This window comes from Apodemus sylvaticus, chromosome 1 (genome assembly GCF_947179515.1).
Source record: "Apodemus sylvaticus chromosome 1, mApoSyl1.1, whole genome shotgun sequence".
Taxonomy (NCBI): domain Eukaryota; kingdom Metazoa; phylum Chordata; class Mammalia; order Rodentia; family Muridae; genus Apodemus; species Apodemus sylvaticus.
Window position 1 is genome coordinate 133,301,106 of NC_067472.1, and position 24,554 is coordinate 133,325,659.

The 24,554-nt window shown below is 43.8% G+C and overlaps 1 protein-coding gene across 1 annotated transcript in view; it reads left to right on the plus strand.

Moving 5' to 3' along the window:
• Window positions 1-24,554, plus strand: part of Sv2b (synaptic vesicle glycoprotein 2B) — a 78,964-nt gene that overhangs the window by 48,332 nt on the left and 6,078 nt on the right. Inside the window, exons 5-10 of the mRNA XM_052178380.1 lie at window positions 1,053-1,142; window positions 6,629-6,739; window positions 7,499-7,587; window positions 11,218-11,382; window positions 21,081-21,214; window positions 23,779-23,979. Of these exons, the coding sequence (XP_052034340.1) occupies window positions 1,053-1,142; window positions 6,629-6,739; window positions 7,499-7,587; window positions 11,218-11,382; window positions 21,081-21,214; window positions 23,779-23,979 (790 nt within the window). The remainder of the gene's footprint in view (window positions 1-1,052; window positions 1,143-6,628; window positions 6,740-7,498; window positions 7,588-11,217; window positions 11,383-21,080; window positions 21,215-23,778; window positions 23,980-24,554) is intronic.

The window sequence follows — 24,554 nt, forward strand, 5'->3', positions numbered from 1 at the left end:
TGCAGTAGGCAGGGAACCTCCCTCAGGCTCGGAGGGTACTGAAGGACAGGTCCTGGCTTGCCTTATGGTACTGTCTCCTCACAGAGGTCCTGAATAGGAGCCCCATCATATTTTCATGCATGCTATTTTTAGTATGACCACAGTGAAGTCTTTGTTAAATCTTGTAACTGTCCCAGGGCCTCCAGGACTCTTAGCTCTCTGTAGGTCCTCTATTTACTAGAAAGATGCAGGTGATCTTGCGAGTTTCCCACTCTGGGGGTTTTTGTGTCTATAGTAGTCGGAAAGCAGGAGCTGACAGCAGGTGACAGGACCCGGTCTCACACAGCCTCAATCCCTAGATCAGCCTTGTTGTTGACTATCGCAAGAATGACCCATGTTTAATTCTCCCTTGTACACACCACTGATCACATACATCAAACCATTTTCAACCAGGGTCATTGCAAAATGCAGCCTTTGCCTATCCATTTCTTATGGATGCCCTAACAAAGTGCCAGAGGTTGACTTCAACACATTTATATCACAGTTTCATAAATGAGAAGCACGAAATGAAGGTACCAGTGGTGCTGGGCTTCCTCTGAAACCTGCAGGCAAGGCTGCTTTTTTCCCTGTTCTTCACAAGGGTGCTGCTAGTCATACTGGGTTGCGGACCCACTCTGCTCCAAGATGAACTGATGTTAACTAATTCCATCGGAAGCAGCCTTCTTTCTGAATAAGGCCACACTCTGCAGGGCAGCGCCAGTGTAGGGGTCATACTTAGGACCTCACTCACAGTATATTACTTTTTGCTTCATCTCATCAGTGAGGAGCATGGCTCCATGATCCATTCAGATTCATAGTGATAACAACATTTGACATCTGCCCCTCAGTGCCAAAACCTAGTTATCCTTCCAATGCATGCTAGGGACTTGCTGTGGCGCTTACCTGGGGCTAATGGGTCCATGTCTGATCCTGCAGACCCAGCACACTGTTTAGGGGTGGAGGGCTTTCCATCCCAATGAAAAGGAGGCACAGGCAGCCATGAAGTTTCATGTCTCTATTTTTTGATTTTCCAGATGGGCAAACATGATGAAGCATGGATGATTCTCAAGCAAGTCCATGACACAAACATGAGAGCTAAGGGGACCCCTGAGAAGGTGTTCACGGTGAGTGAGCTAGCCTGTACCAATGACGCACTTTACTGCTTTATTGAGAGAAAAGTATTCCTTTAATATTCCTATCATTTTCATACTTGAAAGATCTCTTCATCAGAATTATTTGCTCTCTCTCTCTCTCTCTCTCTCTCTCTCTCTCTCTCTCTCTCTCTCTCTCTCTCTCTGTGTGTGTGTGTGTGTGTGTGTGTATGTGTGTGTGTGTGTACACAGGTGCATACATACCACAGCCTATATGTAAAAGTCAGAGGATAACTGTCAGGAGTTAGTTCTCTCCTGCCACCTATGGGGTTCAAGCATCAAACTCAGGTTATTAGGCTATATGTGAGCAACTCTACCCACAGAATCATTTTACCCATCTTGCCAGTCCTAGGTATTTTTTACTATTATCACTTTCTAATGAAATTACCTAAGGAAGGTTGAGAAGGTGATTCAGTCAGTAGAGTGCTTGCTGCACAAATATGAGGACCTGAGTTTGATCCCCAGAGCCAGACACACAGACACAGACACACAGACACACAGACACAGACACACACACACACACACATAGTCACAGACACACAGACAGACACAGACAGACAGATATACACACACAGAGAGAGACACAGACACACACACAGACACACAACACACAGCCACACAGACACACATAGAGACACAGACACACACACAGACGCACAACACACAGACACACAGACACACACACACTAATTATCAAGAAAAGAAAAAAACACATTGAGGTTGGAGAGATGGCTCAGTGGTTAAGAGCATTTGCTGTTTTTGCAGAGGACCAGCGTTTAGTTTCCGGCTCCTACATGATAGCTATCTGTAACTTCAACACAGGAAATTTGATTCTTTCTTCTGGCTTCTATGAGTACTAGGCATTCTTGTGATGTACAGACTCACCTGAAAGCAACAACTACTCCTACCCCCTCCTACAAAAGTAAAAATGAGTGAATTTAGAAAAAGAAAAGGCTAGCTATACTCTTGTGAGCATACATCCACATGAAGATTTGCTTATTGTATTTAGCTGTATGCACTAGCATTTTAGATATCTCCGCAAACATCTACAGCCATCGTTCCTCTCCATTGGCCTCTCATACTATCATTTTAATAAAAGACACTGTCATTTTAATGAATGTCAGTGCTTGGAACATTAACCCCACTTTCAACACGTCCCTAATGACAGAGACTCATTTATACTGTTCCATTGCCTGTTTCTATAAATATCATTGTGATGAACCTCCTCATCCATGTAGCGCCTGTCTCTTCAAGTTCTGTAGAAATAAAATTTCTGGCTCAGATGGCATTGATTATTTTTATTATTTAGCATTTTGAGATTGTAATATAATCACAACATTTCTCCCCTTCCCTTTCCTCCCTCAAAACCCTCTCAAATTTCGCCTGGCTCTCTTTCAAATGTAAGGCCTCTTTTTTTTAGTTAATTATTATTATATACACATAGACAGACAGACATGTATGCATGTGTGCGCGCGTGCATGCACACACACACACACCTAAATATTTAAGTAGAACCTTGAGATGAATCCCTAAGTTACATCTCATAAGAGCTATGTTACCTTTCCAAAGCACAAGTAGCAGGCTACCCATTTCTCTCCACCCTCTCAGCACTGGCTATTAGCCTGGGTTTAAGAAGCAGGAAGTGATGATTTCCATGAAGATATTTGCTCCTGCTTGCCACACTTTGTAGCCAGACACCAGGAAGGCGTGGCCCAGGCAGCTCTTCACATCTGCGATTATAACCCTCTCAGACCGGTGTTTCCTGAGAAGGCCTTGTGGATGAGGTCCCACCTAACTCCCAGTCACCCGCTTTTCCCCCTTCTAACCCATGGCTTCAGCCCTGAATTCTTAGGTGGGATCACATGGTAGCATTTGGGTTTCCTCATGGGGAAAGGCAGGTAGTGTGCCTGCAAAGACATTACTGCAGAGATTAAACAAAGAGCCCAAGACAATGCCTGCCTTGGAGTATTACAAAATGTTAACAGCTGTGAGAAATGTTATGACATGCATTTTTTCATAAATTAGCTCATTACTTTCTTTATAGAAAATTGCTTAATGGCATGTTTGCCCAGTTCTAATGCTCCCAAGATATTTAAAATAATAGACATTTTATTTTACTTTTAATTTGAAATTGTTTTCCACATATTTATAAATATGTCTATATATATAGCAACACTCCCATCCTCCCTTCTCTCTTCCCCTCCATCACTTCTGTTTTCTCTCCTCAATACTTTTACCTATACTTTTATGGGACTAGTCTATCCATTACTAAAATGTATTATGAAGACCATGCTCCAAATGCAGATGTTAAGCATCAGTGGTTCTCCCTCTCTCTCTCTCTCTCTCCCTCTCCCTCCCTCTCTCTCTCCCTCTCCTCCCCTCTCTCTCTCTCTCTGCCCCTTCCCCTCCCCTTCTCTCTCCCCCCTCCCCCTCCCCGTTACTCATGGATGGATTGTGATGCACAGGGAGGCTACAGTTGAGCAGACTCCCTGCCCACCACCATCATTCCTGTACTCTTCCTTCCTTGTTGCACAGCCTGGGCAAGTCCAAGCTCTGGGTTCTTCCCGGGAGGTGTGTCCTTAGCCATCTCTCCTCCTCCAGCCTCAGGTGCAATGGCCTCTGAACCATATCAGCCTGGCACAGAACGCACACCCTCCACCTGCAGCAGGCATTTGTGAGTTTGGCGGTGTTACTGAAAAGTTATGGAAATGATATCAGAACACACAGTTTTGCTCTTTCTTCCTTCCAGACCTTGCCCTCTTTTTAAGCCTCTTTGTGTGCACTGGCTGGCGTCCTTCTCCACACCGTGCCTGAAAGCTGCGAAACATGTGCCCGTGCACGCGTGCACCCTTCATTTCTTGGGAATACACTCACTGGATTCTCAGCTTGCACTATGTCACCTTTCACAAATCAGCCTCTCCCAGGGCAAGCGGGCGGTGACTTCTGTAAGGCATACTTCTGGAAACCTGGCTTGGCTTCTGAGACTGGCTGCCCTTTGTAGAAAAGCGATCCCACATTCTCGCTTGGCCAAGTGCAGAGATAAGATCAGACACATTACAAGCAGGCTTTCACCTGAACGGAAAGTGGTCTGCTAGTCTCGGCTGCTACCAGAGGTGGCTGGGATTCCAGCGTGGGTGTTCAGGGGAACGCTTCCCAGCCAGCGGGAAGCTCTGGCAGCCGCTGGTTCATATCCTTCCGGGAAGTCTGAGATGATAAAACTAACAAGCACCTCAACTTCTAAAGGCAAAAGCTAAGCTGTTTACTTTCAGGACGGGAGTTCTTCGTGTTAGGGAGCACACTGGGATGGAAGGAAGCCCATGGAGATCAGAGTGCAAGGGGCCTTATAGATTCTGGGATTTTTCTTACCCTAACCTATATGCCACTTCCTGGATCTTGGGGCTTCTGCTTTTAGTGATTCTTTTCATTTTCTTCTTTTTTAACCTAATAGGACACTGGAGCTAAATGAATATAGGTTCAGTGTTCCAAACTGCCTTGTTGATCATGAGCTATGCTGAAATGGAAAACTGGAGTCCAGGAAAGATGGGAAAGGGAAGCAGGGAAGGGGGGGGGCAGGAGAAGAAGAGGAAGGAGAGAGAGAGAAGGAAGAAGAGAATGGGGAGAAAGGAACTGAAGGAGGGAGGTACAGAGGGGGAAAGTGGAAGGAAGAGAGAGAAGGGGGAGATGAAGGAGAGGATGGAAGGAAAGGGAAGGGAAGTAAAAATACCAGGAAGGAAGAACTGAAAGTTGACCGACCTTAGGCAGTAGGGCTGACATCGCGGTCAGCAGGGGGTTGCATACTCTACTCAGCCCACCTGGGCCAAGCCACCAGCTGGTTCTTGAGTGTCCCCTTCAGTAAAGCAGTCACGAATGTGCTCAGCCACCCACACCAGAAGAGAGGCTCAGCCCTGAAGCTGTTGAACTGGGAGCTCACCTACCTCCTTGACTCCGGAGCTGCAGGCTTTCGAAGCTCTGCTATGGTCCTCCCACACGACTGGACAGCAGCAGCCGCTAGAAGCTTTGCCTGCAGAGAATCCTTGGAAGGGTCTGGGACTTGGAGCATTCTACTAAGAACTTCGGCAGGGTAAACAGGAACACAGGCCATATGCTCTTCTCCGTGGCGCCAAAGAAAGTGTTCTAATTAATTGTAAATTCGAGAGCAGTTGTGCTGGAAATCAACACGCCCACTCCCCAAAGCCCAGGAACAGAGTGTTATTTCCCCCAAGGAGCAAAGCAAAGAAAATTTACACCACAGCGGTTACTTTGGTGATTTGGAGCGTGCTTTATACGGGGCTTTTAAATCTGCCATCCTCCTTTCCCTTTGTCCTCTGTTGGCAGTAACTGGTGCTGTGGTGTCCAATGGGGTTAGGTGATTCGAAGCCCTGCTCCATCCGTTTCTGATGAGTCCTTCTGCAGTGCCTTCTATGACCATTGCCTACTCCCCAGGCTAAGCCCAGAGGAAAGAATGTTTTCCCAGGCTGTGCAGCTGCAGCTGGGAAGTTCGGAGTACAGATGTGCCTGTCAGGCTGCAGCTGAGCGGGCACTCGGCCATCCTGAAGATTATGTGTAGCCCCATCCGTGTTTCTCCTTTGCATCTTCACATTCACAGTTTATTGGCTGAAGAGAGAAATGGAGAACTTAAGAGCTATTTTATCCCAATTCAAACGCTTCGTTAGAAGACCAATAGAAACTGCACGCTCTTCTTCTGGTTCTGTGAATTCGAGCAGAGTGTCTGCATTGTGGACCTGGCTAACTCTGCTACAGGAATTTACATGGTCTCCTTAGCACTGACTAGGTCTACATTTCAATGGTTTAACAACCACATTGATGTGAAAGTTGCTGTTATAGTGAGTGAGGGTTGTTTCCGTTGGACTTTCCAGGTGTTTATAGTATTAGAGGAACACAGACCTATTTCTCATTACCTGACTTCAGAACTCTCATCTATAGCAAGAAAATTGGCATGTCCAGGAAGCCATGATTTCTCTCACTCTGTTGTGTTTGTAAAACATCTCAAGCAGCAGTGTCTATCCCTTATATTGCTGCTTGCCTGTATTCCAAAATTTTCTGATATTTATGCTCACTAGTTAATAGAAGTGTGAACTTTAATGCAATGGCAGCTTTAGTCGGTCAACATACTCTAGACCTGGTAACACACATTTCTCAATGGCTTGATTTCCTGAAAAGACTACCGTTCAAAACGAACTATAGTTCATTTTGCTTGCAGACAGACATACCCACATGGGAAAGTTCACTGAGATCTGCAATGCAAATCTTCATTCAAAAAAAATCATAAAAATCAGAGGACTGTCAAACACTTTTAAAATTCTGGACAATCGCTTCTCGGCCTTTTGGCTAAGATCAAGTGTAAAATTCTGGACAATTCAATAAAGCCTTCAACATTTAGAAGGCAAAAACTGAAGATAAATGGTGTTGAGATAGTCACACCCATCTTTGCTTTTCAGGTTTCCCACATCAAAACTCCCAAGCAAATGGATGAATTCATTGAGATCCAGAGTTCAACGGGAACTTGGTACCAGCGCTGGCTGGTCAGGTTCATGACCATTTTCAAACAGGTATGATCTGTGAGCACATTGTTTGGAGAGGAGGCTGGCTCCATAGGAGCCTATTACTTCAGCGGATGAAGAATAAAGACCACTCAGCATCCTTAAACTAAGGCGGCAGGATGGACAGGGGGCAACCTGAGGAAGCTTTAGGCAGGGCCCCTCTAAACCTGCCCAGTATCTAGAGATGAGAGTGTTTAAACCGTAGTGTATTCTCCTGCTGCTTTTTCTCAGCACCAGGGTTTTGATAGTCTAAGTAAGCACCCTTCTCTCCAGCAATGTCTCTTTAAGTAATTCATAGCAAGGGAGATACGATAAAAAATAAACGACTCTGGGATTTTAGTTGACTTTGGGAAGGAATGTGCTGATTCTATTTCTGCTGGAGTGTGTCAAGGCAGCCCATTGACCACTGAGACAGCCAGCGAGCTTCTCCTGAGACTTGAAGGGTTCAAGCTTTATAGTCAATAAGTATTTGAAGTGTTGCCCTGATTGCAGGGTAGGGAGTGTAGAACTGACTGCTGTAGGTTACGGAATGTCTTAGAATTCCAGCTTGGTGTGCTTTGGTCACACTTACCAAAGTACCGTGCTCCTGGGGGAAAAGCTACAGGGCTGTTGATGTTCAAAGCAGAGCAGAAGGAAGGGATGGACATTCCTTGTTAGATAGACAGGGTTGGTTCCTCTGGAGGAGGATGGGCCACCCCCTTCTGAAGGATGTGTTCGTGCTGTCAGCTGTCCCTCCCTTTAACTGTTTTTTATTGGTGTGTATCCTAGGTCTGGGATAACGCCTTGTACTGTGTGATGGGTCCCTACAGAATGAACACCCTGATTCTGGCTGTGGTCTGGTTCACCATGGCCTTAAGGTAAGTTCTACCTCACACTGGTCCCTTTGCAGCCTGGTTTATAGATTGAGGGTTATAATTTGGTCTGGTGCACTGTTTGTCTCAGACTGGATGCTATGGGCCACAAGTGGCAAGCAAATCATTTCTGTGAACAGAAACCTCCCAAAAGGGATCCTTAGAGCAGTCAGGAGTGGTCTAGCCTCAGGCTAGTCTTACTGCTGTGTTGGCAGATTGCCTGCAGGCTTCCTGTGCACAAATCATCTGCCTTCTCCTTCATCTACACCAAGGCATAGCAGACAAATAGGAAATGGGCGTGCTTACGGTGTACTACTTAGTTTTTCAGTATACATAAGCTTTGTGGAATCATCGCATGGTGAAGTTCATCACACTTCTTCATCCTTTTTTAACACCGAAGATTCCCTCTTTAGGAGAGTTCAAGTAAGCACTGCCTATTGATTCTGAACTGCTTTTTACCATTAGCTATAATTGTTCATCACTGAGCTTCTGGCTTTTTCTTTTTAAACCAATGGCACCTTTCTCAGAAGCTCTGGAGCCAATATTTCCTTTAGTTCCTGTAGCCAGATGGCAGTCTCCTTTCCTGTTACTAGTTAAGGAAGTGAGATTGGCCTGTGGGTTTTTGACTCATTTGGATTTACCCCCAAGCTGGAGATGCCTGTACTTTCCTGAATGCTGATGTCTGAATAAAGTTTCAGCTTTTATCATACTTTGCCCAGCAATAAGGAAACAAAACAAAACAAAACAAAACAAAACAGAGCTAGAGCTGGTTCTGCCTTTAAACTTCAGGCTGATACCTTGGGCTCGTCTTAGCTTCAGATTTCATCACCGTGCTCCCTAGGTGGGTTATGCAGGGTGTGTAAAGCACTCAGAGGCTGTTCAGCTAGCATACAAAGAGCATCTGGTCCATAGTGATCAATGAGGAGGACTATACACTTAGATCTGGGACAGTGCTTTGTTCTATAACCCATGGGTAGGGAATCTCAGAAATCGACTCAGGATACCCTAAGACCAAGTTCCCAGCACAAAGGAGACAGAGGGCAGGGACAAGGGAGGAGATAGAAAAGGGAGAGGGGAGGGGCACAAGTGAGAGGGGAGATAAGGCATGAGGGAGAGGAGGGAAGGGGTATTTGTTCAGTTGGGGTGGATAAGACAAAGGATTGTCTCTGGTTAGAGAGAAGACAGAAGTAGCCTGCAGGTGAATGGCAATTTATAAAGGTAAAGGGGAAAACCCATGTTAGGATGAGGTATTTGTTTAAATTGGGCATGCTCATTAGGTGAGCCAAAGGGGGCTTTCGATTGCTGGACTTGATAGCTGGACCTTGGTAGTCAGCCTCAGAGGGAGGAAGAGGCCAAATAAAGGGATAGACCCTGAGGAAAGTAATCTAACAGGTTTTAGCAAGGCAGAGGGAATGGGGGAAGGGCATAGCCTGCCAGAGACGTGTTTGCCAGGCTTGAGCTGGCCACAGTCCCTTCACCATGACTCCAAACAACTCCTTCACCCCAGAAAAACAAGAAGCTCTAGTGAGTTCTTTGATAGTGGCATGAATATAGGTAAATTAATGTGATCCAGTACCTGGGTGGAAGGGATGAAAATCGGCTCTTCCAGACCTAAACAGGTTGATTATAGAGGAAGCCTATAGAGGAATTATTCAATTCCAATATTTCAGAAGTCAAATATACTGGGCACTAATATTCAACTCATCAAATGCTTAAAAAGTGAGTTTTATTTATATCTATTCATATTGAATTTAATTTCATTTGATAGGTAATATATTCCAAATGTTGGAATACCAGGGAAATCTTACCTCTGCTTCCTTCTCTCTCTTCCACCCACTCCCTTCTGCCTCCAGTTTGTAATCAGCTTTTAGTTCCAGTTTTTCTTGTTCTCGCCCCCTCCCTCTCCCTCTCCCTCCCTCTCTTCTTTCAAATGTAAGCAAATTTATACAGATACATGTAGATGTTTCCCAAAGTCTGTGTATATGTGCAGATGTTCCCATAGCCTATGTACACTTGTAGCTGCTATCCAAAGTCTGTTTATATATGCAGATGCTTCGTCGGACTTCTCTTATTCACTTTGCATATGATTGTTGTAGTCAATGATATATTCCGAGTATCTGTGCACACCAATCAACCAAGGTTTTGGTTTCCCTCCTTCTCTCCTTCATTCCTTTTCCCACTTATTTTGAGATAGAGTTTATATAGCCCCAGATGGCTGAAAATTCAGTGCATAGCTGAGCCTTTCCTTGAATCACTGATCCTCCTGTCTCCTCCTAAGTGCTGGGATTATAAGCATATCGTACCATATGTGGGCCTTCCTTCTTTGAAGAGGAATAATATGTCTAAGTAGTGTCCTACACTTACCTCATCCATCACTCATCATTAGCCAAAGCTCCCTGGTAAGATTTCCAGGAATTTCCAGATCTTTGTCATTGTAAACAGTGCCACAATGTCTAGACCATGGGCTATGCAATTGCACTGGGAAATGAAGGATCCACAGCTTTTAGTGCTGAGATCCCTGAAGTAATCTGTGGCCTGCTTGCACTGAGGCTGCTTTGTCAGTGAACTGGATTCCTGGAAGTGGCATTCAAGGGTCAAAAGAGATAAGCCATCACAAATATTTTAGGCACCAGTAAGCTCTTCTCCACATGTGCTTTTCTTGCTATCAATAGAACAGGGCATCTTTGCTGTCAGTCCACTCTCTGTTGCTTTGATTTAACATCCTAGAGTTTGGGGTATAATTTATATCAGTCAAAAGGAGAGCTTTTTTTTTTTATAATTTTTATATTTCTATGTTTCATGTGTGGTATATGTAGTCTCTCCCTCATCCTCTCCTCTCTCTCTCTCTCTCTCTCTCTCTCTCTCTCTCTCTCTCTCTCTCTCTCCCTCTCCCTCTCCCTCTCCCTCTCCCTCTCCCTCTCCCTCTCCCTCTCCCTCTCTCTCTCTCTCTCTGTGCGTATGTGAACATAAGCCAGACATTGAAAGTTAGTTATCTTCCCAGATTTCTTTCACATTATTTACTGAGACAGGGTGTCACTGAACCTGGATCTTGTTGATTTGTCTAGCTAGCCAGTTTGCCCTGGGGACCCCCTGTCTTTACCTCTCCAGGCTATCTTGTCTACCTATGATTTATGCTGGTGCTAAGGATCTGAATGCCACCCCTCAACCTTGCACAGCGAGCACTTTATCCACAGAACTATTTGCTCAGCCCCCTTCCTGTCTTAGGTTGTCTAAGTGCTGCTGAGTGATGCGCACACAGTCTCAGTCCTCACATTAATGGGAATATCTTTAACATGTCCCTTTTTACTACTATGTCTGGATTTTGAGTTAAGATGTATTTTCTATAGGTTGGATAAGTGTCCACCAGTCCCTAATCTACTGGTAGTTTTTGTTGTTGTTGTTTTGGGTTTTGTTTAAAATAACAAATGAGCTTTTGATCAAGTGCATTTCAGAATATCATTTTCTTTTGCCTTTTCGATGTGTTAATGCGATGAATTTTGTATTCTATTTTCTAATAATGAACCAGATTACTGCATTAATTGTGATCTGCATTAAGTCATGGACGCAGAGCCCACTGCTGAAAGAATGAGCCAGAACAATGGGGACTTCTCAGATTCTCTGCCTTCTCTCCTGCAGTTACTACGGCCTGACGGTGTGGTTCCCTGACATGATCCGGTACTTCCAGGATGAGGAATATAGGTCTAAGATGAAGGTGTTTTTTGGTGAGCATGTGCATGGCGCCACAATCAACTTCACCATGGAAAACCAGATCCACCAACATGGGAAGCTTGTGAATGATAAGTAAGTGTGGGGCCATGGGCTTTCCTTGGGCCTGAGTCAATCACTGGGGGTCCCCTTGGAAGAGAGTGTTGGGATGCTAAGAGTACTATGGATGAACTCCAAGGATAGAGTGGTCCTCACAACCCACTCTGGCTGCTGGAGATACCACAGTCCACTGATGGCTGACTCTGTTTTGCCCCTTGTGCCCTGACTATGAGATGACATTTGGAGGAGGATGACCAATGTGTCTGTCTTTCCTGAGAACTTGAGCCTTTGATGAAAGGGAACAGAAAGCCACATTTCATCAGGTGCCAAGTTATTCGCTAGGCTGAGCTGTCCTCTGTTGAGCTTGAAGTGTGCTTAGCAAGCTCCTAGAGTGTGGCTGTCAACCGTGTGAGTGACCCATGACTTTGCCATTGCACTGGGAAATAAAGGAGCCACGGCTTTTAGTGCTGAGGCCCCTGAAAAGCATCTGTGGCCTGGTGGTTGAGCTTTTCCTCTGGTTCTGGAAGCTTCTCTGTGCTATTATGGAACTACTGTCTGTTATTCTCCATATACTGCCTCAGAAGGTCGACCAATATGTTCCGTGGTCAGTGGGACTCTTGTCCTTACCGCAGAAACCAGTGGATTCTAGAAAGGTTCCGCCTACATCTCTGTGAGGTCGCTTTCTCAGTCCATTTGACTCATCGCCCTCCTTGTGGGACAAATGCCGTGGATAGTTTAGACTGTTGAATTCCCTCTATGAGGCTGCCCCCTGGAGGTGAGTAACGGATGGAGGCAGGATGTTAGATCAGATAGTTTCCAGGTCATATTGTTCATCAAGCGGAGCAAGGGCCCCTTGAAATTGCTTTCTGGAACTGTACCTAGTAAGGTCACTGAGTTCAGTGGCGTATGACTAACCATAGAATTATGTGGGATTTCTGGAGATGCTATGGCCTAGACACATCACTGTCAATGCCACTAACTCCCTATCTGCTACATTATCACAACATTGGCACTGTCATGGGGAGTTCATAAGGTCTCTCTGAAGCCTATTCAAAATGTATCTGTCTTCACCTACGAATTTGAAACTATGCCATGCTTGTCTTCTTGTGTTATGCTGCCACCTGGTGGTTAAGATGTAACAGTACCTTTTCTTTCATATTCCCAAGCTGTTGATCCTCTGCACCCTTTGTGCCCTATATTTCCCTCTGTGACACCATACGCATGTTGCTGCTTTAAAATGTAGATGAAAAGTGATTTACTTTACTGACTAAAACACATATAGGAAATGATTCTGTATAAGGGCCTCAGACTTTCTCCTCTATGTAATGTAGTTTCCATTGAGAGCCAATCCGTATCCTTCCGAGAACCACATTCCCTTGACCTCAAGAAGAAATCAAAGTGCAAAGATCAGTTTTGGCCTTACCCCAAGGGATCATTGGTGTGTTTTATGGGACACGGTGCCTCTGCATTCCAACACAGAGTTTGCCTCAGAGTTCATGAGTTTTTGCAAGAAAGGCAAAGGATTAAATGAATATTTAGCTAAAATGCCAGGTTAGGTTACCCTTACTAGTAATTAAGAGAAAGATTGGGATCCCACCTGAGTATGTATTAACTAAGCATCTAACCAACTGATGTGCCTTTTCCAAGAAGTAGGTCATTTGGGAGCACCAGCTTGCCAGTGGGTTAGCCTGGGGAAGCTTGCCAGGGGGTTAGCCTGGGGAAGGAGAGCAGGGAGAGGTCCCTAATTCCGGTCTGTGAGAATTCAGGACCCTGGAAGTCATGACCTGATTTCCATTTTTCTTCCCAGTTGAGTCTGTACTCTGAAGGCTCAGATTGTTTGCAGTGGGACCGCATCACAATTCACGGAGGTGACTTGCCATCGGGAAGTAGAAAGGCTTTTTATTAAAAGTCTTATGAAGTCAACAGGGCTTCCATTAAAGGTCAGCTGCGAGTGGCTCAGGGTGCAAATGAGGCTCGTGGTGAGATTTCCCTCCAAGTGAGGCAGAGAGCAGGCAGGAAGCAGGGAGAGCAGAGGGGGAGGCAGAATCACGCAGTGAGCAGAGCGGGATTCCATGCACCGCCGGAAAGGTCACCATGCCACCAGGGCCCCTTGTAGCAGCACGTAAATAAGATGCGGTTTTTAAAGACCAGTTGTGGCTAATTTTAATACAATAAAGTCCATTGCGACTGCAACAGTAGGTGGTGAGCATAGGCGATTGCTGGAATATACTGGGCTCTCCAGTCTCACAGTCTACCTTGGAAGGTTACAGTTCAGATACGGAACACACATTAGATTATGTGGTAAAATTTCTCGGTACCATTTCTCCCTTCATGTGGGTCATGTGTCTTTTCTTCTTGACAGTCTGACTGGGCACTTTGTATTTTTGCTGGGCACTGATAATAGGATTTCTTTCTCCCAACAGACGGTTTGAATACAAGATTGCAAATACTTAAGAACCCTCTTGATTACTGGAGGTGTATTTTGTGCCTAGTTGAGCGCCTAAGAATTTTCTTCATTATTGGTTCTGTAATCCTATCGCTTTTGAAGAACTATTGCCTTCTTTTTACTGTGGAGTGATCTGTACTTTGAGAGATGAGGGAATAATCCAGATACCACTATTTGGGGTCCTCAGCCTTATAAACCATAGCCTCTAGGTCATCAGCTTAGGTTCTAAATACTCACTTTGTTAACCCTGTTTCCTTCTGGTGAGGAGAAGCTGCTTGGAGCTGATCTTAGTGCTTCTCACATGGGAAGTGTGTACTTTACCACAGAACAACAGTTCTTAACCTGCGGTCACAACCCCTTTGGCAGTCGCATGTTAGATATCCTACACACCAGATATTTACGTTGCGATTCAGAACAATAGCAAGGTTCCAGTTACGAAGTATCAAGGATATAATTGTATGATGGGGCTCGGCACACGAGGAACTGTATTAAGGGGTCAGAGCATGAGAAAGGCTGCAAATGACCTCTCTAAGCTGTGTTCTTCAGTCCTCGATACTATTCCTGTCTCTCCAGAGAAAATGATCACCATTGTCAGAAGTTGGTGTGTTTTCCAGTGTCATTCTATATCTGTGAGCATTGCACAACCATCTTCTGTATGTGTCAAGTTTCAGCTAAATATATAATATATATTAATTGTTATTGCCACTGTTTTTCTGAGACAGGGCCTTGTGTAGGCCAGGCTGGTCTCAGACTTGCCTCGTAGCTGATGATGCTCTTGAATCCTTGATCTTCCTGCTCTGCCTCCTGCTGGGATTACAACCGTGTACTTCCATTTCTTGCTTTACATATGCTAGTGATTGTACAACTTGTTTTTGTGTGTGTGTGTGTGTGTGTGTGCTTAGAATGAAACTCTTTTCAAAATTCATTTATTCTGTGACAATTTCATAAATGCACAAAACAGACTCCAGGCACATTCTCCTCCCCTCACTCCTTACCCCTCCGACTCCCACCAACATCCCCTCCTACCAAGTCTCTGTTCTAGTTTCATATCTTTTCATTTTGATTTTGATTTTGCATGGTGACTCACTGGGTTTAACCTGGGCATGTGTGCAAAGCTGTCCGTAGAAGTGTGATCACTCAGAGAGGTGACATCACTAAGGACAATGCCTTCCTGTCACCTACAGCCATCAACTGCCTACAGCTCCCATGAGGAGGTCTGGGCTTGAGGACCTCGTCTCTGTCTGACAGTTTATGGGCCCACTCTTTGCGGGCCCTGTTCAGGAAGCTGCATCTATGGTGATGGTTAGTGTAGCTACACAACTCATTATTTTTAACTTGATTTCATCTCATGCATATGCTACGATCTATCTGTTCATTGGTGGACATTTAGGTGACAGTTGTTCACCACTGCAACAATGTTGCAAAAAATATTCTTATGAGAGTTTTTCTCCCTAGTATAACTAAAGGGAACATTCCTGAGTGGGAAGGGTCTTGCTTAGCTATGCTCACATGAAAACTCTGCTTCCTCCATACCAATGGTTCTCAACCAGAGATTGAGAACCAACCTGTGGGTCTCAACCCCTTTAGGGTCAAATGACCTTTTCACAGGGGTCACCTGAGACCATCCGAAAGACATATATTTATATTACCATTCATAACAGTAGCAAAATTGCACTTATGAAGCAGCAATGAAAATAATTTTATGGTTGGAGGTCATCACAACATGAGAAATTATATTAAAAGGGGATTTGCAACATTAGAAAGAGAACCACTGTTACATATTTCAAATAAAATATTTCTATGTACATGTTGGTGTTTGTGTGTGTGTGTGTGTGTGTGTGCATGTGTCATATGTGATTGGGGGAAGATATGTGTGCCACAGCATGCAGAGGACTACTTGGTGGAGTAGATTCTGGGGATTAAACACAGGTCCTTAGTTGTATAGTAAGAGACTTTACCCACTGAGCCACCGTGTCACTGACTCCTGCTACAGTTCTGTCTGTATCTCTGATGTGATTTTAAAAATCTTCCTTCTTTCAATATTTTCTTCCCTCCTCCCTTCCAAGACAGGGTCTCACACTGAAGCCCTGGCTATCTTGGAAGTCACTATGATGTATACCAGGGCAGCCTTGACCTCACAGATATCTGCTGGCCTCTGTGTTCCAAGTGCTGGTATTAAAGACATATGCCCACACCTGACCTTGTATTTGCTATTTATCTGTTTAGGTGACAGTTGTTCACCACTGCAACAATGTTGCAAAAAATATTCTTATAATATTTTTAACCGTATAACGCTTCTTCCTTCTCTTTCTTCTGCTTCTTCTGGTACTTCCTCTATGAACTTGTCAAATTATTGTTTTGCTTCCATATTTCTTTGGGAAAATTATTCACCATATCTCCTCAAGTATTTCTTCTGACAAATTCTGTCCTCTTTCCATCTTGAATGATGAATGCTTCCTATATTAGACTGGCCTGTATTCTCTCATAGTTTTTAGATATTCTTTTCTGTCTTTATTTATTCTGTTCATGTTTCCATTTTGGTAATTTCTTTTGAATTATGTATAATTTCAGCAATTCCCTCTTTTTGTTAGGACATGTGTCCTGATGAGTCTATCAAATGCATTTTTTCAAAGAGAATATTTTTGATTTATTTTTTGGCAATTTCCTACATGTATATACTGAATTGTGATCATCTTCAACTGTAATTCCCCCAGCACTCCCTCCTGGGCTCCCACAACACTCCCCTCTTTCACCTTCATCTGCTCCCCCTCTTCTCTTTTGTTTTATAGTTAATTAAGTCAAATTAGTGCTCCCTGTATGCACATGGGTTTGGGACCATGCACCACAGCAGGAACAGCTTATTTGCAGGCAGGGCATACCCCTGAAGACAAATGACCCTCCCTCCCCCAGCAGCCAATTACCAACAGCTCCTTAGATAGAAGTACGGCCTCAAGAGCCCTCTCCTCTCAATGCTGGCATATTGTGTTGGTAATCATGGCTGCTCTTAGTTCATGAAAGCTACGGCCCTGCCAATTCCCCTAGATGGTATTTCACGGCCACGGCCTTCTTCCCAATCCTCAAGCTTTTCAGTCTTTCTGTCTGCTCTACTGCAGGTTTTTTTTTTTTTTCTGAGCCTGGGTGGCGACTGGATAGTCTAGCCTCTGTCTTGGCAATGATCACAGTCAATTATAATAATCGACTCTTTCTGTAGAGTCAGTCTCATGACAGTGACACCATCAGACCACAAACACAAGGACGACATTGGCATGAGTCTGGTGTCCTTTAGAGCCCTCTGTGGATAAAGCGTTGAGTCTGAGTGACTGAAATAGAGTATCCCAATAATGATTCTCTTCTAAAATTTATTATTTAGACTTGTTCTTTGACAACTTCACACACGTATAAGTTGCAGTGCATTCAGATCACTCTCCCCTCTGCCCTGTTTATCTCCCCCTCAATCCTGACAATCCTTCTTCACATGTTCCAGTCCTTCTGCTTTGTTTGTCACCCGCTGGGTTTCGCCAGGGATGCCTATATAATCACAGATTTGGGACTATCCAATGGATCCTGTTGGGCTCAGCAAAGCTGTCATAATAATTTTGTCCCAGACTCTGCATTACCAGTGGCTTCTCTTTCCTTAAAGGAATAAGAGATACGCTGTCTTTTGCTAACTCACTCCCCAACCCCAATCACTGTACTTAGAGACAGGATCTCACTATCTAGCCCAGGCTGTCCCTGAACCCATAATACTCTGGGATTGAAGGTGGGTACCACTACACCTGTTTTTTTTTTTTTTTTTTTTTTTTTTTTTTTTTTTTTTGGTGATATTGCTTTCAGCCTCCAAACCTTCCAAATGAGTAATCTTGAGATGACTCAGTGTATAAGTTAGATATCGGAAGATATGACTTATGGAGAGACTCATAAAATGTGTTGGTCCTTTCTCCTTTTATCTTTTTCCTTATAATGTTGTCTTTTTTTAACCCACTTGGAGACACATTTTGAGATCTGCCTGCGTCACATTCATTTTTGATTTATGGCTCAGCTTTCTTAGTTACCCTTGGAAGGATATTAAAATACCTCTAAAGGCCATGTCAGCAGCCCATTATTATATTAAAGAGAAGGATATCTTAAGAGAGGCAAAGACTGAGACAGGAATAGCTGTCCTATGTAAACGCTCATCTGGTGTACAGTGTTTGAAACCATTATTAAAAATGGTTTGAAAATATTTGAAACCTGTATTAAAAATGTCCCAATTAGTTTTCTGTTTCTCTCTTCCCTTCCCCTCTCCTACTCCCTCCACACCTTTCCCCTCTGTGACACGGTCCCCTCTGGCCACAGATTCCTGCCTGAGGGTGACTTGAATTCCTGATTTTCCTGCCTCTACCCCCCAAATGCTGGAGGGATTTTGGGATGTTGGGATGCTGGGATTATAGGCAAGTTCCACCTAACTCTTCCTTCCTCCCAACACTCCCCCCCCTCCCCCTCCCCCGTCATAGGGCCTCACTCTGTAGCTAAGGATGGCCTCTAACTCATAGCTATTCTTTTACCTCAGCCTCCTTCGTGCTGGGTAGATAGGTATTAGTGTCTATGTCCCATTAGTTTTTCCTATAGAAGTTGGAAAGTTAATGACAGATTCTGTAAGTGTGAGTTTAAATGTCCACCCAAATGGGTGCCTAAGAAAAATGATTCAAAGTTGTTGGGAGCATAGCACGGAAGGCCTTGTGCCTACAGATCTCCAGAGAAACTAGGAATTGTAAGCATGCACCCAGAAAACTGGGAATTGGAAGTGATTAATAGCCTGCTGATCTGCTTTATCTGTTGGCTCAGGCCACATCGAGCTGTTACACACAGGACTAAATGCAAATGACCCTCATAACCAGGGTTTCCCAGGCTCTCACAGCCAGGGCCAGGGCTGGTTAGTAGCCATGACCTCAAAGCTATCTGTATGACTGAGGCCAGGCCATTTTTCCCCCAGGATGTTAACCTAGTAGAGGTAGTTTTGATGCAATTGTACTTCCTTGTGCACCTGGCATTGTATTACACTAGGAACCTTCCAAATTATACGGTTTAAATTTGTTGGGAATAAACCACCTGGCATCAGACTCCCAAAGTCTTGATCTAGGTTGGCAACGTCATTCTCCCCCTAGTTTTCATTCTCACTGCTATGTGGTTCACTTCCACGCCTTCTGTGATCATCTGCAGGCTCTCCTCCACAAAGGATTTTTATTTTCTAGACCAATAATTACAGCAAACATTGAAAGTGTAATAATCTGATCTCTGCCTCACACAAATATGATGTGTGTGTTTGTGTGTTTGTGTGTTTGTGTGTGTGTATTTGTGTGTGCACACGTGTGTGCGCGCATGTCTCACTAAACATTCTAGGCTAGCCTTGAACTCATGATCCTCCTGCCTCAGAACTTCCAGTGCTGGTATTACAGGTGCTCACCACCATGTCCAGCAATGGAAACTGGATATTTAACAATAGTTTCCTAGTTTTATTCTGATGATGTAGATAGGGGCTATCACTGTGGCAATCACTGGCCCGAGGCTTCTTTTGGGGAAGGAGGTCCATTTGCAGAAGCTAATTATGAGCATCTCCAGGTTAGGCTCTGAGCAGTGCACAATGGAACACTGGCCATTACACATGGCCAGAGAGTGCATCATCTTGGGTGCTAAAGAGGAGCAATGACCCTCAGCACCCTGTGTTGCTCTGTCCCTGATTCCAGTATCTGGCAGTGGTCTAATTTGTGTAAAGCATCACTTTTCCCCCATCACTTAGATTGAAGGCTGGGGCACATGGTTTTTCTCTCTATTCCCAGGACAGGATCGAGTACCTATGAATATCAGTACCATGCCCTGGAAAGGTTGGCTAAAGATTGATTGTATAAATGTGTGAAGGAAATGTGTGAGGGGCTTGCAATTGTTCATGAATGAAAACTTATCCAAAAGCTTCCAGCTTAAACACCTGACCACTATAGTGGAGGAGATGGACATGCTCAGAAGGGACCTTCTTTCCAAGTTGATGGGAGTTGGAGCTCTACCAAGAAGCTTCTCATGGTGGCTGTACCTCAAAAGCATCCAGATGCCTTGCCCACTTATTATTAATGGGACACTTTTAAGTGAAAACAAACAAATAAACCAAAACAAACCACCACCACCACCACCACCACCACCACCACCACCACCACCACCACCACCACCATTACCACCACCACCACTACCACCACATCACAAACAACAACAACACTCACATACCCTTCATCTAAAGAGAAAATTAAATTGATCCAATTTCTAACCTTATTACACCAATCCTAGCCCCCACAACTACCTTCATTTTGTGGTATAACTCTGAAAATGTATTTGAAAACATACATTTTATCAACTCTATCAAAACACATTCTATCAACTCTATATTATATCTTGATTTGATTTTTTTACTTAATATATCAGTCCCTTCTTTCCCCCTCCCTTATTTCTTTCCTTCCTGGACAGAGGTTTGCTTGTAGCCCAGGCTGTCTAGGGACTCACTAGGTAGTCCCAAACTCAAGGCAATCCTCCTGTTTCAACCTCTCCAAGAGATGAGATTTCAAGAGTACCATCACACTCTGCTCATTTGACATATCTTAAATATTGTTCCATATTAATACATATAGATCTGCCTGTATGGGATCTGTCTGTTGTCTATCTACCTCTCAGGTATGCACATATATGTACCTGTAGTTGAATGCATGTGGTAATCCATTGCTATTGTAAGCAACATTGTTATAAAGACCAGAATGTATCTTTTCTAATATACGAGCAAATGCATGTAAGGTAATCCCTAGGTCAAAGGAAATGTATGAGTTAAATTTTGTGAAATTGTTCTCCAAAGAAGCTGCATTGATTACATTCTGGGCAGGACAGGGCTCATCTGCCCACATGTAGGTCTAGCTTGGGGATTTGCTCAGGTTCAAGGCTTATGGGAAAGCGAGGTGTTGGTGATATCTCCATTTCATGCTCTCCACATTTCTGCCATTCTGATGGGAAGGTCCTTGGGTCAGAATTTGGGAGCTATGCCATGGGCACGGGCTCTTCCATGCTCAGCTGGACCACATGCTGCCCTCCATAGCCCCAGAGCCTATTGCCAGCAGCAGAAAAGCAGCTGCAAAAAAATGGGGCAGTGGACTGGCTTGAAATCGTGTCCTGCTACCTCTGCCACGCAGTTCTTGATTTTGTCCTGTGTTCTCCATTTGGCCACGAGCATTCCTCTTTACCTGGGACACGTCACTCAAGGATGCTGTCTTCCCCACAGGTTCATAAAGATGTACTTTAAGCATGTCCTCTTTGAGGACACATTCTTTGACAAATGCTATTTTGAAGATGTGACATCCACAGATACTTATTTCAAGAACTGCACCATCGAATCAACCACCTTCTACAACACAGGTAAGAGGATGGACACACTGGGAGGAATACACAAAGGTGGTCTGGGGCTTAGAACTGAAGCCCATAGTCAGAGCTGATGCATCTGTGTCAGCTTCTTGGGAGAGAAATGGCTTGTAGCCCCAGGGAGGGCAGGCATTAGGTACCATCCTGGCATCTGCTTAGTCTATACCTCAGTTCTTTTTTATCACATATAAATTGGAACCAAAATTCTGGCAAAATGTTCTCATCTGAATGAGACAGATGCTATACAATATTCCAGTATGACATTCATAAAACCAGCATTCTTAGGAGGGCTACATTTTCCACCCCAGATTCATTCCTGGAGGCTGTGCATAATTTAAAACTTGCACAATTTAAAACCAGTTATAAATCAAAAGGGAATTGTTACCTCTGTACAGATTCAGTGCATAAGGCAAGATACAAAGAACATTTTAGAATCACACTGTTTCAGATTTTCATGACTAAAAACAAAACAGAGAGTTCTACTGCTCCACTACTTTTGTTACTTCGACTGCGCTCATCACGACTTAAGGACCTCTCAGTGCAGCTGAGTATTATCAGAGCCTTCCTTACCAGGGTCTCAGTGGAGAAATGTATTCTGATTATTTCTGCCTTAGAGCTGAGGAAACAGACTTAAGCAATTGATCGAGGCCATATCTTGTAAGGAGCTAGAGTTTGAATCCATTTATTTATTACATGGTTCAAAAATCTCTTTGCTTTGGACATCTTGCTTCATATCTGTATTTATGTGTTTGTGGTCAACAGATAGTTTATACAATATCTTCTTTCCTCATGTTCCCAGCCTCAAAAGTTTTGCTATCTGGTCTCTAATAATCTGCTATTAGACACACCTTCCTGAATTTCTTCTTAGCTTTACCTTAAAAAATAATGGATTCCAGAAATTCCGTTGTCATTAAAAACCCTTTTATTCTTTCAAGTTCAAATGATGCCTCGTCATTTGCATACTTAACACAGGGTTGGGCTTACTTTTTGTGTTTGTAGCTGGGAAATGTCATAACTTGGAGAAGCAAAGGCCATAGTCAGGTGTATGCCTCCAATTGTGTGTGTGTGTGTGTGTGTGTGTGTGTGCATCCATGTGTGTGCACAGTACACATATGGAAGCTAGAGGTTGATACTGAATAACTTTCATTCACCTCACCTAACATTTTGAGACAGGGTCTCTCACTGACCCTGGAACTCCATGACTCAGCAGGTCAGTAAGCCCTGGAGATACTTCTGTGGCTGTTTTCCCAAATCTAGTATTTTAGGAACATGCTACTATACTTGGGACTGTTTTTTTTCTTTCTTTTTTTTTTTGTTGTTGTTATTGTTTTTGGGTTTTTTTGGTTGTTGTTGTTTTGTTTTTTACATGGGGGATAGGGATCTGAACTCAGATAATATGTTGTGTGGCAGGCATGCTACCCTCAGAGCCCAGTCTCTGTACACCTTTGATCTTCTAGGAAGAAGCTCAGGAAGCTAAGTGTTTGTATTAGGGCCAGCCATCCCACCCAGATTTCCCTAATTAGCATTTTTTCTACTAGAATAGTTGCTCTTTGATAGTGTCAGAAGATATGAATTGTTTTCAGAGCAAGTGGCTTTTACTTTTGAGAAAGTTTAGGGTTTTGGATAAGAGTCTGCCTGGGCTCAGCAGTAGACAGTTCAGGCTGGTCCTAATTCATGGGTGTGGACAGTGTGTGTGTGTGTGTGTGTGTGTGTGTGTGTGAGGGTCTCTTAGGAGGACCTGAAGCTCATCAATCAGGCTAGACCAGCTGAGCAGCAAGTCTCAGCAATCCATTAGTTCCCATCTTTTCTGCACTGGGATTACAAATTTGTGCCGCCACGGTCAGCTTTTTTTTGTAGGTTCTGGGGAATCAAACTCGGGTTTTCATCCTTTCGCAGATAACACTTTACTATTTTGCCTGTCCCTAATCCCAGTTCTTAAGTTCTACTCTCTAAGATGGATTACTTCAGAGGCGTGTCTCAGTCATTGCATGGCCCCGGGTGTCACATTATTGGGACAGTCAGGATTCTCAGGGGCTGGGAAGAGGGGTTTGGATGACGTTCTTACCACATAGGTGTGAGGAGTGGAATTCATATCTTCAGGAAAAGACTGAGCTGGTGTGGCTGATGTGTGTAATCCCAGCACTAGAGTGGCAGAAACAGGGGATCCTCAGGGTGAGCAAGCTAGCTAGACTAGCAGGAGTAAGTGAGCTCCAGTTTCAGTGAAGGACCCCACCTCAATAGGTAAAATGGAGAGTGATTGAAGAAGATACCCAACAGCTTCAGGTCTCGATATGCATGTGTACACACATATGTGCCCCTACACATGTGAACACACATACACACATGCACATACTACACAAACACACGCATAAAAAGTCTCTAAATTTAGCATTAGTTTAATTTCTCTTTATTATAGGCACTTGAGCAGATTATTACATTTTTGGACAAACATCACTGTGACTTTGAGGTCACAGCTTGTCCATAAAGAGGGTGTCTATGCATCTGCTTTCTCTACCGAGCTCCCATCCACTCCATGAACCAAGGCTTCTTTCTCTCCCCAGACCTCTACAAACACAAGTTCATTGACTGTCGGTTTATCAATTCCACCTTTCTGGAGCAGAAGGAGGGCTGCCACATGGACTTTGAAGAGGACAATGATTTTCTGATTTACCTCGTCAGCTTCCTGGGCAGCCTGTCTGTCTTGCCTGGGAACATAATTTCTGCCCTGCTCATGGACAGAATCGGAAGACTCAAGATGATTGGTAAGTTGCTCATGATGGAACATTTGCAACTCCTGACCACAATGACTTGTTTCCTTCTCTTAAAGAAATGTTACACGTGGTAATGCTGGATCTGCTGCTGTAAAACCAAGGAGCCTCATTTACAGATTCCTAGGGTTTCATATGAAGGCTTTGAGTGCAGGGAAGGGACTCCTCATCACTTCTAGAGTATTCTATTATCACTCTAATAATGATGATGAAACAGATCGACCTTCCTGCCTCATAGCATTATAATGGGAAAGATATAAAATGCTATTTAATGATAGCTTGATGGCTTAAGGCAAATCATATTATTTTTCTTATTTGATAGCGACTTTCTGTTGTTTAATAGTGAAAGTGAGAGGGGCTAAAGGAATTGATGAAATTCTATGACGTGTGTGCAAAATCATGAATGAGTAAGTAAATGAATAAAAACTATTTTAAATTGCAGATAATTATCTTAGTCTTTGTTGGACAGACTCTTGTTGAAATCCTTGCACATTCAGCCATTTGATTTTGAACATATGCTGTTTTCCTGGGTTTTGGTTTCCTAATAATATAAGGAATAATAATTGGGA